We start from the raw sequence: 15,994 nt of genomic DNA, 5'->3' as shown, positions 1-15,994 counted from the left end.
CAATAAACTTTAATTTATAAGCCTGTATGAGAGCTCACTGCCAGATTTCTGATTCACTTCTGTAGTACTTTAATGGCATCATAAAATATCTTAACAACAATACCACAGCAGATTTGATTGTATTTGAGAGTCCTAATGCTCTGGTGACTACTAAGTTTTGCCTAAGGGTCACAGTTCTTGATTATAGTCATTAAAACTATTGGTTATTATTTTCCCAAATTCACTCTTAGTTGCATACCTATGCACTGAAAGTAAAAAAAAATCCATTTTGCCATAGGAATAGACCAGTTTTACGGATCTGCTTTTGCACTAATGATGCAAATTCAGTACTAATGGTATTTGGGTAAGCACTGAACTGGATGTGCTGGAGTTTCAGATGTACTGATACCAAAGTACTACCTGCTTTGAATTACAAGGAGCTTCTGTGTGCTGCTACTGCACTCTTGTTACTTAAATTAGTGCTCCCTTGAAAATCTATCTCAGCTGTAGTCAGGTTAGGGGTAAGCTCAAAGATGGCATCCTTACTAGAATGGACCCATTTTGTTTTGTCGGTAGCACATTCTGATGATAGCTTGTAATTCTTTTATTTCCTCGAGCAGGGGTTCCTAAATTGTGACCCACGAGTCACTTATGGACTGACTAATGGTGCTGAGTGGTGCACAGTTATCTACAGAATGATGCTGAGTAGTGTGTTCTGTGGTTTATTCCATCAACAGTATACATAGTTATCATTAAACCTCGTTCTTAATTCATATCTCATATCCTATGTTATTCTGAGGATAGGCCATTCACATTTATGATCTAGAAAAGCACTTAAGTGCATGACAGGAGACTAATCAAAGTTAATATTAAGTGCATATTTCCATACTGCAGTGGGTCAGTGTCCGAAGTTTCTTAGCTGTAAAACAGTAAATAATTCACTCATCATTTTTAATGAGAGGTAGATCATTAAGGCTTTATGAGACACTTTGAGGTTCTCAGATGGGATATGCTCAAGAGTATTAGTTAGTTAACTAGGCATATTTAATCACTCTAAAATGTTTGTCTTCCTTGTATATTATCATTTGACCTCTTGCTCATGCTTTGACTGTAGGCATTTGGTTCATCAGATACTCTTCATGTTGGTATTTCTTTGTTTCTGACTGTTGTGACATGGCAACTTTCATTCCTGAAACATGATACAAGTTTTGATGTTTTTCTCTTGTTGTGTTTGGAAGATTTTCCTTCATGTTTTCTCTTTTTGTCTCTTGAATTTTACTTACTTCATAAGATGTAATCAGATATATTAAGGTCTTTGATCATGTCTGGTTGTATTTTTTAAAAGAAAGGTTCTCATGAGATGGTGAATCTAGTCTCCTTGCAATAGCAGTCTCCCAGTGAAGATCCATTTGTTCTTTGAACTGCATCCTCCTGCTTTTTAAATATCTCTCTTCGTACTTGATGCCTCTTTCTCTGAGGTATTTGCAGTGAACAAACTGATTCTTCTTAGCTTTTGTTTTGGTAGGTAGGCTAAAAGCCTCAAACACTTAATTTTCCCTTGTAAGGGAATATTGTATTTTCCTGTTCATCCTTATAAACCCTTCTCTTTACTAGCACCAGAGGAAATCTTGGAGTGCAGGTAACAAGAATAGAATTCATTCCCCTGCTACCATCCATGATGGCACTTCCATACCTCTATTTTAAGTGCCTGACTGATGCATATTTAATAGACCTATTTAATTAATAGATCTATTTAATAGACATGGGACAGTAGTACTCAGATCCTTCCTGTAATCTTGCAGTACACAGAGAATCTTGATTTTGCTAATATTTTGTGTTTGTGCCCTTCAGCACAATTCTCCTGTGCCAGGATCATTAATGCAAATAGTAAAACAAAATTACCCCACAACCAGCCACCGAGCAACCTTCCCCATTTCAAGATGTTCAGTTCTTCCATCACTCTCTTTTTTCAATATAATATAAAATAAAAATTTCCACTGTGATCTCACATAAAAATGCTTACTGAAGTGTGTACGGATGATACCTACCATACAGGGTTTTTTAACTTTGGAGCTATTTCTTCTGTCAAAGGAGAGGTACTGTTAAAGTCAGCTTTAATCTCCCTTCTGGAAAGCACTGTTGATTGCTGAGAAAGTAACAATTTGGAAAAGATGTGTAATTAGGGCTTCAAAGAAAGTAGAACTTTCTTCTGAAATTCCATTACAAAAGGCAGACAATTGATCCACAAAATAACCAGCAGTAATAGCTTTAGGTGACAAAGTCATATAAAATTCTGTAGATAGAAAATAATTTGTGATTGTTTTAGCATTTTATAGGAAATTCTTCTGTTTTCATGCGGAGCAGCTGTGTCAGACAGCAAAAGTGAGTTCACATACAGTGAAGTATGCATGTCTAGCTTTTTCTTGTTCTATGGAAGGGGCTAAAGCATGATAAAGACTGCTTTTGGAAATTTGGGATGAACAAGGGATGATCTGTCATCTTGGAGCTGATTTAATTATCCATAATATTATCACTGTGTATATTTGCAGTTAGAAGATAGTAAGCAGTGAAGGACTGCTTCAATACTTGTGTTTGATCGAGACCTATCTTACAGGAAGAACATTGATCTCTTCACTCTGGTGACAAATGACAGGACCTGAGGGAACAGCATGAGGTTGTGTCGGGGAGGTTTTGGTTTGATATCAGGAAAAGGTTCTTCACCCAGAGGGTCGTTGGGCTCTGGAACAGGCTCTCCAGGGAAGTGGTCACAGCACCACACCTGACAGAGTTCAATAAATGTTTGGACAATGCTCTCAGGCACCTGGTGTGATTCTTGGGGTGTCCTGTGCAAACAGGACCCATCGATGGTCCTGATGGGTACCGTCCAACTCAGGATATTCTGTGATTTGTATTGGCAAGAATTAACCTACTGGCAAGCAATTAACCATAAATTGCTTATTTTGGTGTGTCTTGCTGGCCCTTACTGACAGCACAGACTAGATTTCCTAATTTGAACTGTGAAGAAGTCTTTGTGCACATTAGTTGTACATCGGTGTGCTGTGTCTAAGCAACACTCATTCCATGGAAGATGTTTTCATTAGCTTGGTGCTTGAGTTTGCAGAAGCTGACTGTCAATTTAAAGAACAGGTGAGAAGCCTTGGGATTTCTTAGAATTTTCTTCAAGAATGTTGATCATAAATATTTGTGGTTTTTCCATTTGTGGAAATGCCAGTTTCTCCTTGTTTGCCTCCCCTGTTTGTGTGAGACAGCATTTCACACACTGCTTATTTGATGTTGAATATTCTCAAAGTACCATATGAAAAATAAAAGCAGAGCTTCTTCAAAGAATCCTCAAATATAAAGAATTTTATTATACCTGTGATCAGATCTTCAAATGCCATTATTTTATTTTTGAAGATGATCAAAATCTTTAAAAAATAATTCGGAAGCAGTGAGCTAGTGAAAAAGCGAGTTTCATCCTGTTTTGTTGTGTTTCTAGATAGTTGAATAATTCGTATGACTTAAGTTCTTGTCCAGATTTATATAGATGTGGGAAATTAATGTGTTCAGAAAGACAGCTTTCCAGCAGTGCAGAAGTAAAGGATTAGAGTATTTTCTGAACTGGAAGGACTGTTGGAAAGTAAGACCTTCAAGCATGCAAGTTCACTGGTATCTTGGACAAGTGCAGAGATGTCATGAATGCTCTTTAATTATGATATGCCTCTAAAGGATACTGTTGAAGCTATTCTGCAAGAGAAAATGAGCCTTTATAAGGTCATGACAGAGGGATAGTGTCCCTATTTGTGATGGTAGCAGAAATGAATTCATTCTGCTCTGCTGGGAGGATCTTGCTTTATGCACCTTTGCATAATGCAGTTATTTGTATTGGAGTAACATGTTTCCAGCCTTTTGTGATCCTGGATTTGCAAATGTTCACCATCTAGACCCGCACAACAAACTGAAATGCTTTTGAATAACCTTGTTGTGTAACACATTCACTTCCAACATTTCAAGGAGAGTTACGATTTTCTCAGGGGAGAGCAAGAATTGAAATTCAGGAATATAGGAGATTCTAGACTATGATGGTTAACAACATAAAGAGCTGTATGGTCTTTTGTGATTGACTGGTTCAACTTTTCTCACTGCTTAGACATCCAAACATCCTGACCTTAGTCTTAAGCTTTTATGCAGAAGAGGTAATTGTGGAACTGGATCCTATAGGAGCTTTCAGAGTGAAACAGACCCCTTTTTTTCCTGCCTTTTTCTGCTGACCGAACTTGAAATTGTCACCAGTGCTTCTTCACTGCTATGTTTATTGTTAGACAACAAGACACAAGACAATACTGCAAACTTGTCTTCAGAATTAATGCAGGAGGAGAGCAGTTAGAACACTGGCATTGCAGGGAAGGATACTGTGATATGGAACTGCTGCAGAGCACAAGTTTCACGTATGATTTTTAGAATGTACATCTTTTAGAAAGATTTCACAGACAAAATTGCAGTGCTTGGAAGCTGTTGCTTTTTGTGCTGCTGTTTGTAGTGTCAAGGAGCAGGAGGGATATTTAGGGCATTTGATTTTGATAGAAAGCTGATAGGATTGTGAAGTCTTGCAAAAAATGTTTTCTGAACAGATCCGAGCTGTTGAGCTGCCACAAGTGTCTCGCAGCCAAGGGAATAGTGCTGTAACTGTGTCCATTGCTCCAAGAGAGCAGCAGTGAGGGAAGGGGAAATCTCAGTGTTGTCTGATGATATGTGACCATTTCCATTTCTCTACTGGGTCTGTTCAGAATGGAGGAAAGGAAATTATGGGAGACAGGGGAAAGAACAGAAGGAATTCTGCATTAGGAAATACTGAATAGGACTGTATATTTCTCTGAAAATCCTTATTTAAAAACTCTTCAGTTGATAACTGTATTCTGCTTTTACATTGCATTTTGAGGTGTGGAGTGACTGCTTTCATGCTAAAAGGTGAAGAAATTGGATCCAGAGCCAGTGCGCTGTGGAATAAAAGCTGTCAAAGCTGTCATTTTTAACTCCTTGCAGAAAACTTGTCTGTAAGATAATTCAGAGCTACAGCCTTCCAACTTCAGACTGCTTACAAAGGGAACCAAATTGATATTTATCTTTTTTTAATAAGTGCAGCTGAAACAATCTGTCTACTCAAGGCACAGTTAAAGCAGTACACCTTGCATATTTCACATTTTGTCAAACACAGTTTAGACTTTAGCTTTATATTTGAAAAGGCACATGGTTTTGGACCTGGTATTGAACATTGTTTATCACAGGCATATGTCTTACCACATATGATTTTTTTTAAGACTTTCTTAAACTTAAATCTCAGTTTTCTATTTCAGTTTGTGGTGCTTAAGTTGATTTTCATTTGGAAGTAAGTCCTCTTGCTTTAAGCCTTATTGGAGTATATGCTTTGGTTGGTTTTAGAGAAGTGATGCATTATTGGTGAGAGAAGATTTGCTCCAAAGTGAACATATTCCCACTGAAATTGTCCTGCAAAGCTTAACTCTGCTACTGAGATAAAGAGCTGCATCTAGTGCATGCATCCCTCTCAGCTGCAGCCCTTTTTGTCTCAGAAGCAAGCTGGTATTTCTTCAAATGGCTGATGTTCTTCTGCCAGAAAATTGATTGTTGGGAAAGATAATGGTTTAGAGGTGAAAGGAGACCTGGATAAGACATATGAGATGATGGCTCTGATGACTCTGACAGTGTTCTTTTCAAATGAATATTAACATTTTCCAAGGACGTAGTCAGTATCGAATTGTGCACAGTGAATGCCTTGCTGCTATTATTTCTACAGTTTGTTCAGTACAGGCCTGTTTAACATAGGAATTCAGTATTAAAGAATACATTACTTATGATTTTTGTTTTTTGGATGAATGGAGTGTTTTCAGCTACTTTGAGGAGCCACAAATTTCATTTCATTCTGCCTTTACCATCACTAAACATGTGTAGCCCCAGAGTTCTGCTTACCTCTGTGCCCTTATCAGTGGTGAAAAGTATCCAATGTCCTGAAACACATGAGGATCATCATCTGAACAAAGTGATGGATTTGGGACATTCAGCATCTAGTTAATATTTATGATAGCAGTAAGTTTTTTATTTGAAACAAAGCTTTTAGGGCAATGCCATTAGCATGGCATGGGCTGAGTGCGGTTAGAAGAAAGCAGACCTATTCTCCTGTCCATCTTGCTGCAAGAGAGGTTTGTGATCTGGGAAGTTCCTGCTCTATCAGTCTGTAAAACAATTTCAGACAATATCGAATCACACTCCTCTTTATTTTTTTGGTTGTTCTTTGTTCTTTTTTGTGACTTGATATTGCACTATTGCAGGTATTTTAATTAATTTTTTACTCTATCTGGTAGTTGATCTTAGCATAGTTAATTTCATTTAGTTTTAGTTAAATTTCATTTAGTTATAGAATATGTGTCTTAACCAAAATGCTTTTCACTGTTTTCATGGATGGGTAGTAGAGTTTGCATGCTACATTTTAGGTGAGAAATGACAAGCAAAACCTTTGTTTGCTGTCACCATAAAGATTTTTGAGAAGGTAAAAAAGGTGGGGTTTATACAGTAACAAAGTTTATTATGCATGCAGTTCACAGCCTGCAGTCTGTAGGCCTGGAAGCAGATAACAGGTTCTGAGTTGCTTGCAGAGAATATAGAGTAGTTCTGTATTTCATAAAGTGGTAGAAAAGCTGTTGGGCATTTGCATTTAAATTTGTCATGAATCGCTACTAGGTACAGAGTATCTTCTTGAAAGGTTATTTTCATGGGGATGTTTTTCGGCTTTTTAAAGCTCTCTATTATTCTCTTCCCTTTTTTGATAGCGCACTGGGAGAGATGCTTCTAGTTATTTAGCTGCTCTGTTAGATCTTAACAGATGGATGTGTTTCCATTATATCATACTCTTTGAAAATGATACTCCATTTTGCCTGTTTATACAGCCTTGTATTGTAAGAAGAATTATATCCAGTTATACTTAACATTCATGTAAAGGCACAAAAAGTGGGGAGGAAATGTTTCTATCCATCTTTTTCTCCCCTCCCCACTCCTTCATAGAATTCTTAATTTGGCATCTTTGTTTTGCATTAATTCTTGGTAGTGGGTAATGTCGAGTTATTCTTCTTCTGACAATAACAAATGGTAATTTCCTTAAAGCTGTAAGATCTTTGAATTGTTTGGTAACAATTTATATCAAGTTACCTCTTTCTTCTCCTGTGGTAGTTTTTCTTTTCTTGCACTAGGTTGGTCTTCACCAAATTTGTCAGAAGCTTGATCACTATTTAAAGTACGGTTTTGGGGATCCTATGTTGTCTGCTAGCCATGCAAACAAAAAAACCTGTGTTATTAAAAGGCAGAAGAACATCTGTGGTAAATTAGTTTTCCTTTGGAGTGTTTGCCTCTTTTGTCATTTGGTTTTGTTTAATTGCAGTGCAGAAGAATTGATAGATAAATTTGTATGCCAGAAAATTCTTCTTATTAAGGACAGGGACAGGTGCAGCCTTTTAATTACAACAGTGTTTAATTTTATATTGCTGCTGCTTTTTCAGATGAATGCACTGGACACACTTGGTCAAACAGCGTTGCACAGGGCTGCGTTAGCGGGGCACTTGCAAACCTGCCGGCTTTTGCTGAGTTACGGCTCTGATCCCTCCATCATCTCTTTGCAAGGCTTCACAGCAGCACAGATGGGAAATGAAGCAGTGCAACAGATCTTAAGTGGTGGGTAAAAGTAAAGGCTTGTGTACTTGAACTTCAGCTCCTCCTTTTACAGTTTTGAATCTTGTTTCTTTCTCAGTGCAAGAGACTTGCAGTAGTTTTCTCATCTCTCCTTTCTGCCATCAAGTGCACACAACTACAGTATACATTATGTGATACTTGTCAGAAAATAAACAAGTCTGCTCAGTTCAGTGATTTTGTGCAAGTTGAGAAGGAAATAACCATCTTGTAGATCTAGAACATGCTGCTGTACAAGGAGATTGTAGGAAAGCATGCGTAGGGACTTTTGGGATTCCTTTGGTGGCAAGTTCCAAGGCAACTGGAATATTGCTGAGCACCTAAAAAACCTTTTTCCCTGGATCATCCAACCTGTTACGTACTCCGTACTTCAGCAGAAACTGGCAGAAAAACACTGGTAATTGCTAACCTGAACTTTTACTTCAAATCTCTTGCTTGTCCAGCAGAGAAAGATTTTATTGTGAAAGTGCTCTAGATAGTGCTTAGATATTATTTGTTTATATCTTGCATTATAAAGATGAATACATGTTTGAAGAGGGTGCCATTGTTTTTGGTATAAATGTTTAAGGATTTGCATCCTCTTACCCACGTTACATTTGAATTTTTGGAAGTACGGCAAAGAATAATTGCATCAATAGCTACTACAGAGCAAGTAACTCACTTTACAGTGAGATGTGCAGGTGGTCAAACAAAGGCAGATATCCAGAGAGATGAGAAGACCCATGGTAGCTAGAAACTCCATTTCCTCTAGTGTTTTCAACAGTATTGCCTTAAAACAGGACATATTAAGGAAAAAGCATTTTACAGCAGTGCAAGGAAGGATTGTTTTGAAGTGTACCCACTCCTGAGATGTAGCTGGTTACATGGGTAGCATTACCTGTTAAAATGTGCACATGAATGTATTTATGTAGATTGAGAGAGAACAATGTTGGCAGAACAATGTCAGCTTTAGAGTCAAAATCTGACTGATTTGCTCTGAAACTAAAACTCCTTATTCAGACATTTTGGCAGTATGAACTTGAACATCACAACCCAGCTGCATTTTCAGAAGTGACAACAGACCAACTTCACCCCCCAACTCTGGAAAATACATTGAACACAAGTTAATACAACTTAAGTATCCTGAGTAATCCTAAACCATCTTTTTCCCCTATGTAGAAAGTACACCCGTGCGCACGTCCGATGTGGATTATCGGTTGTTAGAAGCGTCCAAAGCTGGAGACTTGGAAACTGTGAAGGTAGATTTTAACAGTTCATGTGAATTTTCTACTTTGCATTGCTATGCAAGGCTTGTGGAAGCCTCTGCTACATGGGTTGTGGAAGCAGTGCCCAGTGGATGGTAAATCATAAAAAATAGGAAGTGATGGATCTTTCCTTTTTTTCCTTCTAGAAAATAGTACATTAAGATGTTCTGAGGTGTGTTTCTCTTGAGTTTTTGCTTGTTTATTCTGCCAGTCTTTCACACAGTCATGTCTTCAGTGGACTCAGATATAGCCATAATCCTTCGATGTAGACCCTGTGATTCCCAGAATCACGGTTTAGTAGAAACAAGCCCTCAGGTGCAGGATTCAATCAGATGGCAAACAAATACTGTTAATAGGTAGCAGACTTCATATTTTAAACCATCCTTATTCTGAAAGTGAAGGGTCGGGCCATGGAATCCCTCCATCACAAAAAGGTTTGGTCTTGTTTTCGATGCTTGGTCTGTGGACAAAACAGCCTGGAGATGGACTGTTGTGCATACTTTCCCACCTTGAGCTTCAACATGATACACATTAATATTCAAACAGCAGCAGTTTTGTGCACCAGCAGCTCCTTTGACTGCTAAGCTAAATATTTCTGGTTTTCTGAGAGCAGTATAGGCCAGAAATGGTAATATATCTGGAGAGAGTTACATGGCCTTGAACCTGGTACTTGATGATGTAGAGTTTCACCCTTTCTTACACATTTGGAACATCTTCACGCTGCTTCCATCATTTAAGTCTTGCTGGTTATAGAAGTACTTTCAGCTGTAAATTTAGAGCTGCCTTTTTTTTTTTTTTTTTTTTAACTTTACATGAGAGGAAAGAAATTTCCTGATACTTCAAAAAATCTGTATAATATAAGTGGATCAGATTTTGTGTTGGGGTCTTTGAAGGTGGTAGTTTAGTTATTTTCTTTCGGATTTGTTTGTTGCATGTTTTGTGTTTGCTGTTCGGTTTTGGGGAGTTCCTTATTTGTTAGTTTCATTTCTGTACTAGATTTTGTGCTCTTTTGTCTTCACAGCAACTTTGCAGCCCTCAGAATGTGAATTGCAGAGACCTGGAAGGCCGTCATTCAACACCACTGCACTTTGCTGCAGGATATAACCGTGTCTCAGTGGTGGAGTATCTCTTGCACCATGGAGCAGATGTGCATGCCAAAGATAAAGGGTACATTTCATTTCATGACATGTTCTGCTGTTCTCTATTAGTGTGAGACTTACATCCCACCTATTCATTTTGCTGCAGACTTCAGTGACCATTGTGTTTTTCTCTTGAAATTTTTTCTATTTCCTTCTTGTTCTGCATTGTTCCTGTGCTTTAGGGAGATTTATAGACCATTACAGCATAATTTGCTTTCTGGAAAAGCCATTATCAAGTGCATACCTGGCACTGTAATACATGATGCTTCTTTTCCCCTTTTTGCCCATTTTGGATACTTTGTTATGCTTAAAAGCAGCCTTTAACTTGTTTCAAGTGATCTAAAATTAATTTTGAATAAAGTGGGGTAAAATACCAGGGTTATCTCTGATTATTTTTCTAAATCTGTTAGCCTTTATTATTAAGTTAGTTATTATTACTAACTATAATTTACAGTTAATATTCAGTTAAGTTATATGAACCAGTTACAGGTTTTTGCATTAGTTGTGAAGCAGCATGGTTACGTTCACTCTTTTACTCCATATATTAGTTCAGAGTGGGGGATGATAAATTTCCAATACTGGATTTTCCAGCTTACCCTGGAAGAAGTGTTTGGGTATCTTTCTGTATCTATAAGATGTACTACACTTCAAACACATTATATAGTGTTATGTCTTTCTTGAAATTTACACAAATATCCAAACTCAGAACAGCAGTGAGTCTTGCAATCTAGTTTTTATCTGTTATTAACAGTATTGAAGTTGTGGAAGCTGTAACATTGGGGCTTGCTAAGTATTTAAAAGTCCTGTGGATGGGACCTGAAGGAGGATAATTAAGTTTTCATTGATTTTTTTAAAATAGAGAAATAAAACCAAGAAAACTGGAAAGACTGAAAGATAACAATAATGTCTGGTGAAAGTGGGAGTTTTATCTACTGATTGCATATAGGATTTTATTCTCTAGTTATTAATGCTTTCTCTTTTTAGTGGTTTAGTACCTCTGCACAATGCCTGTTCTTACGGACACTACGAAGTGGCTGAACTCTTAGTGAGGCACGGTGCTTCTGTCAACGTGGCAGACCTGTGGAAATTCACTCCTCTACATGAAGCAGCAGCAAAAGGAAAATATGAAATCTGCAAACTGCTTTTAAAAGTAGGTGCTGGAGATCTCAGATGTGTCTTAAAATGCATATATATTTATTTTTTCTGAAGATTAATTAATGCAAAGCTAGTTGCATTTAGTGAATTCTTTGCTGTATCTTTGAATCAATTTTCATCTTGCTTCATGGTTTCTTGTGTAGTATCATTGGCTTTAAAAGAATCATCAGTACGAGTGCTGTTTCCAGCACATGTATTAATACTGTTAGCCAAATAGGACAAGACTCTGACACTAGAAAAACCAGCTGAATTTGTGTAAAGATGAGAACTTCCTACCTTGTCCTATCCGTCCCCTTCTGAAACAGTTACTGCATTTAAGTAAATTTTGTTAATACTTATGCAAGCGTGTGTTACAGAGCAATAGCGGAAGGTGGGTCCTAAATGCAGTTTGGTTTGAGAGAATTTTAAAGCTGTTATATTAATGTATAATTTATCAAGCTCCTGGAGGAAATGCATGTTAATATACTGTAGCATAAATATTCATTTTACTTAGAGGAAGAACCTGTAAAAAGCATGAGGTAACGCGAAGAAGTTTCCAGTGAGAAACATGAGTTTGAGAAACTTCTTAAGATAGGGTCAGATACTGCCCTGGGAGGGTGAAAGGGGGTGCTAGAGTAGAATTTCTTGCCAATCCTATTTCCTCTTTCAGCCTTGCCTACTTAAGCACAATATTTAAAATAGGAGAAAGTCAGAATATGGATAGTCTTAAAATAATGAGGATCTTGCCCAGCCACTTTTCATTTGCTGCTACAAAACCCCACTGTTTCCCTCCTACATCATTAATTATTTCACTTGATTACCAAAAAAGCAGTCAGAGAGAGAAGAATGATAGTTTGAAGCACATCTACAGCAGAAACCCAGAGATATTAAGAGATGTCTGTGGAGTATGCATGGTGGTGGCCTGAAAGTAACACCCTAATAGAGATGTTAGCTCAAGCTATAGGAACACTTGTAATCTCTCAAGCACAGTGTTGCATTGTAGACACTGGAGTTCTCTGGCCTTTTCTAATTTCCTCAGGGAATTTACCCATATTTTGTCTTCAGTAGACCCTGAATGGATGTACAACAGGAAGTAGAAAAGTGCTGAAATTTCTTTTTTTCAAAATCATTCTTTCACATGATAGGAGCTAAATATGCCCTTAAGATGACACAGATGTAAAGTCTCTGGGTGTCTGTGGATATGTGCTCACACTGCAGTTTACTCAGGGTTTCTCCTGCTGTGTCTCCTATGCCAGCTGGCAGAATTGTGAGTTCTGCTGTGTTGTAGATGTTGAGCTTGACTCCTCCCGACTTGTGCTCCTTCTCTCCTGGTCTGCTTGAAGAAGGAAACAAAAATAAACAGGCATTTTGGAGATAGTGTCTTTTTAAATCACCTTTCTTTGAAATTACTGCCTTTATTTGTTTCTGTGCCTTGGAAGGGGTCTCAGGAGACACTGCCTCTTCATTCAGATATTTATTTTGGGGCATATTTGAATAGTTCCAATTTTGATGAGTTTTAAATTAAGGGATTTCAGGTCATATCTTAGAGAAGTCATTGCAGTCTAAAAAGCTTTGCATGAAGAGTACTCTCTTCCCAAAAGAACCACATATGTAGAAACTGGTTTTGTGTAATCAATACTCTGTCCCTTCCTGTCCCTTGCTCTTTATCCTTTACACCATGAGCACAGTTGTACTGCTTCCAGATACAAAGCAGTTAATTCCCTCTGTTCTCCCATTTCTGTTCTCCCATTCCCAGTCCAGTGGGAAATGGCAGGGTAGACTTGCTGGCAGCGATTGGACCGCTGTGTTTGACTATTCTGAAGAGGTCAGCCAGAGAACTATAGCTCCACCAGCTGCCTCTGCTTTATCTATCTTTGTTTTTTCCCACTGCTGCTGAGAGTTAATAGGGAAGGAGCTGTCCTCCCACAAAACTGGATGTGGATGTGACTCACACCATATGCTCTATGTAGCTGTATGTTCCCCTTCTCATCCCCCTGTGCTCCAGTACTGTGTTCTTATCACTGCCTGATCTACATGTTTTACCAGCACAGATGCACTCCAGCAGTCTTCCAACTCTCCTTGTCCAGCAAAATTTTTTTCACTTCTAAAGACCTGTAAACTGCTTGAGATGGTGCTTTTATCTATTGGAAAGTTTAGAGAAGAGTATTTTGCTAGTTTCCTTCTGAAACAAGTGTCTTTGAGTATCAGGGTGACATTTAGTAAAACTCAGAGCCTGGCTTTGCTAGCTCAGGAAGTTGTGCTCAGGAAATACCTCTGCCAGCCATTTGTTTCCTGCCAGTTTTCAGGAAAAGGGGAGGACTGGCAGCAAGACAATTACAGTTGGCTTTCCTTCCACGCTGCTGTGACAGTAAGAAAGAGCTACATGCAGGAAATGCTCCTGAACGTTCTTCAGTTGCACATAGAGCAGGGACAGCTCTTGCAGAGGGCTGCCTGTTGAATTGAATTTCACACAGCTGTGTTTCAGATTAGTGCTTTTAGGCCTCAGCCTTCTGAATTTATTTGCATGTGCCTGCTAATCTATACAATTATTACTTCATTATGGTAGGTCTGCAAAATCCCATCTTGTTTCGCAGAACAGTGACACTTACGTGCACTGCTCTGCACATGACTGTGACACTAGCATTCCATTTGCTCTTTGCAGCATGGAGCTGATCCAACGAAAAAGAATCGAGATGGGAACACTCCTCTAGATTTGGTGAAAGAAGGAGACACAGATATCCAGGACTTACTGCGAGGAGATGCTGCCTTGCTAGATGCTGCCAAGAAGGGGTGCTTGGCACGAGTGCAGAAGCTGTGTACGCAAGAAAATATCAATTGCAGAGACACCCAGGGAAGAAATTCAACACCACTGCATCTTGCAGGTGGGTAATGTGCCAGGTTTTCAAGGCTTGTATATTTATGGTAGGTCTACGAATGTAATTTGCCAAAATGGGATTGGTATAGGAAGGGTTTCACAGAGAATTGTCCTGTACAAAGAGTTAACTATAGACCCTGTATTTCAAGAGGTAATACAATTCTAGGGAAGAGGAACTTCTGCAGTTGAAAAATTGCCTTAGCTTTTCTGTCTAATATTTTTCTTTAGTTTAGCTCTCCTAATACCTAATTTCTTTTCCTTTACTTTTTCTACAGCTGGCTACAACAATTTGGAAGTAGCTGAATACCTTCTTGAGCATGGTGCTGATGTTAATGCCCAGGACAAAGGAGGATTAATTCCCCTACACAATGCAGCATCCTATGGGGTAGGTGCAGGCCGTCTTGCCATGAGTAGAACAGCATGGGACTCCTTGAAGTCACAGCCAAAGCCAGTTATTTTGCAGCTGTTTTGCTGTGAACACAGTTCAGATACTTCAGATGTAGTATTTGTTGGGCTAAATTGCTGTTGTGAGTCCTGCTTGCAGTCCTACACATTAAATAGGACACAGATTCAGGTGTGCTGTAGCAGTTAAATACTGCAATTTGGAAAGATCACTGCAATATAGCTTTTATGCAGGCAAGCAGATACACAGGTTTGAACAGCTTGCAGTGATATTTGAAACAGAAAAGACTTCAAGTTGTCTCTGAAAGACTTGGAAGGAAGAGAAAAATACCAGAGAATCATGTACAGATGATAACGGGGAAGTGGAGGTGTGTTACAGCCAGTGTTTGGTGCGAATCTATTGCTAGAGTTGAAGGACTACTGCTTTTGCAATGTGCTTGTCCTCCAGGGCAAGCCATCTGCTGCAGGGGGGTTGCAGTGACAGATTCAAACCATTTTGAATGAGGCAGGCCCTCTTTCCTCCATATAGGAGTAAGCATCATCTGTGTCGCAGTTGCACAGATGCCTAATAGATTGCTTATAAGCAGTTATTGGTTGTGGATTGGGTGAGAAAGAAGTCTCTTGTAAATAATTGTATAGAAACGCTGCTTGAGAGGATCCTAGCACTGTGTTACAGTCAGAGAGAGGATCTGAAGCTCGGGAAGTAATGGGTTTGATGGTCTCACAATATGCTTTGTCTGTCACTTACCTGGCCCTGGCACATGTACAGCAAAATCTGGGAGAGGTGACCACAACAGAACCATCATTGCTTTTGTTTGAGAGCAAATGAAATAAAAAGTGCAGAGTTCACCTTGTTTTTAAAAAGAGCCTCACGAGCCTGATAGAACTCAATCTACACCATTTGTATTGGTTCTTTATGTCACTCTGGGATCCCAGTGTCTCAGAGAGCAAAAAGCCCCAAATCCTGATGAAAGATTAGAAATGCAGCACAGAATTCTTTTATGTTACAAGTAATACTGTTTATCAGCATTTGCCATAAGCATTAATTCCCGGTATGTTGCTAAGATCTAGAGATAAATTCTGTTGGAAATACTGTGTTCTTTTCCTTGGCGTGAGAAAACAAAACACACATTTTACACAAACACGAAACATTTCTTATTGGCATAGAGAAACGTCAGACATTGGTTTTACCCAATTACAATTTCTAAAAATCATATTGCCAATGTAACCTGGTTGCCTTGCTTTCACTAGGAAGCATTAAAAAGGCAGTGTTCAGTGCTTTTCTATCAGCTTATTTAGTTAAGAGTTATGGCATACCTTTCCTGGCATCCCACACTTTTCTCTGAGCTGTCATCAGCCTGTTCAGATCTCTGTGATGTGAGGTAGAGAGGAGATGAGTACTGGTTTCACAGGTTCATAGCTGGCAAGTTTCACAGGCTCTGTCTTTTCCTCACCAAGTTTCTTCAGTT

The 15,994-nt window shown here is 38.7% G+C and overlaps 1 protein-coding gene across 1 annotated transcript in view; it reads left to right on the top strand.

Annotated features, from left to right (window-relative positions):
* TNKS (tankyrase) overlaps window positions 1-15,994 on the top strand; it is a 128,176-nt gene that overhangs the window by 94,281 nt on the left and 17,901 nt on the right. Inside the window, exons 12-17 of the mRNA XM_040063587.1 lie at window positions 7,545-7,716; window positions 8,890-8,969; window positions 9,997-10,142; window positions 11,099-11,264; window positions 13,911-14,130; window positions 14,399-14,508. Of these exons, the coding sequence (XP_039919521.1) occupies window positions 7,545-7,716; window positions 8,890-8,969; window positions 9,997-10,142; window positions 11,099-11,264; window positions 13,911-14,130; window positions 14,399-14,508 (894 nt within the window). The remainder of the gene's footprint in view (window positions 1-7,544; window positions 7,717-8,889; window positions 8,970-9,996; window positions 10,143-11,098; window positions 11,265-13,910; window positions 14,131-14,398; window positions 14,509-15,994) is intronic.

The sequence above is a fragment of the Hirundo rustica genome, chromosome 5, assembly GCF_015227805.2.
Source record: "Hirundo rustica isolate bHirRus1 chromosome 5, bHirRus1.pri.v3, whole genome shotgun sequence".
Classification (NCBI taxonomy): domain Eukaryota; kingdom Metazoa; phylum Chordata; class Aves; order Passeriformes; family Hirundinidae; genus Hirundo; species Hirundo rustica.
The sequence above is the reverse complement of the archived record's forward strand: the minus strand, read 5'-3'. Positions and strand labels throughout refer to the sequence as shown.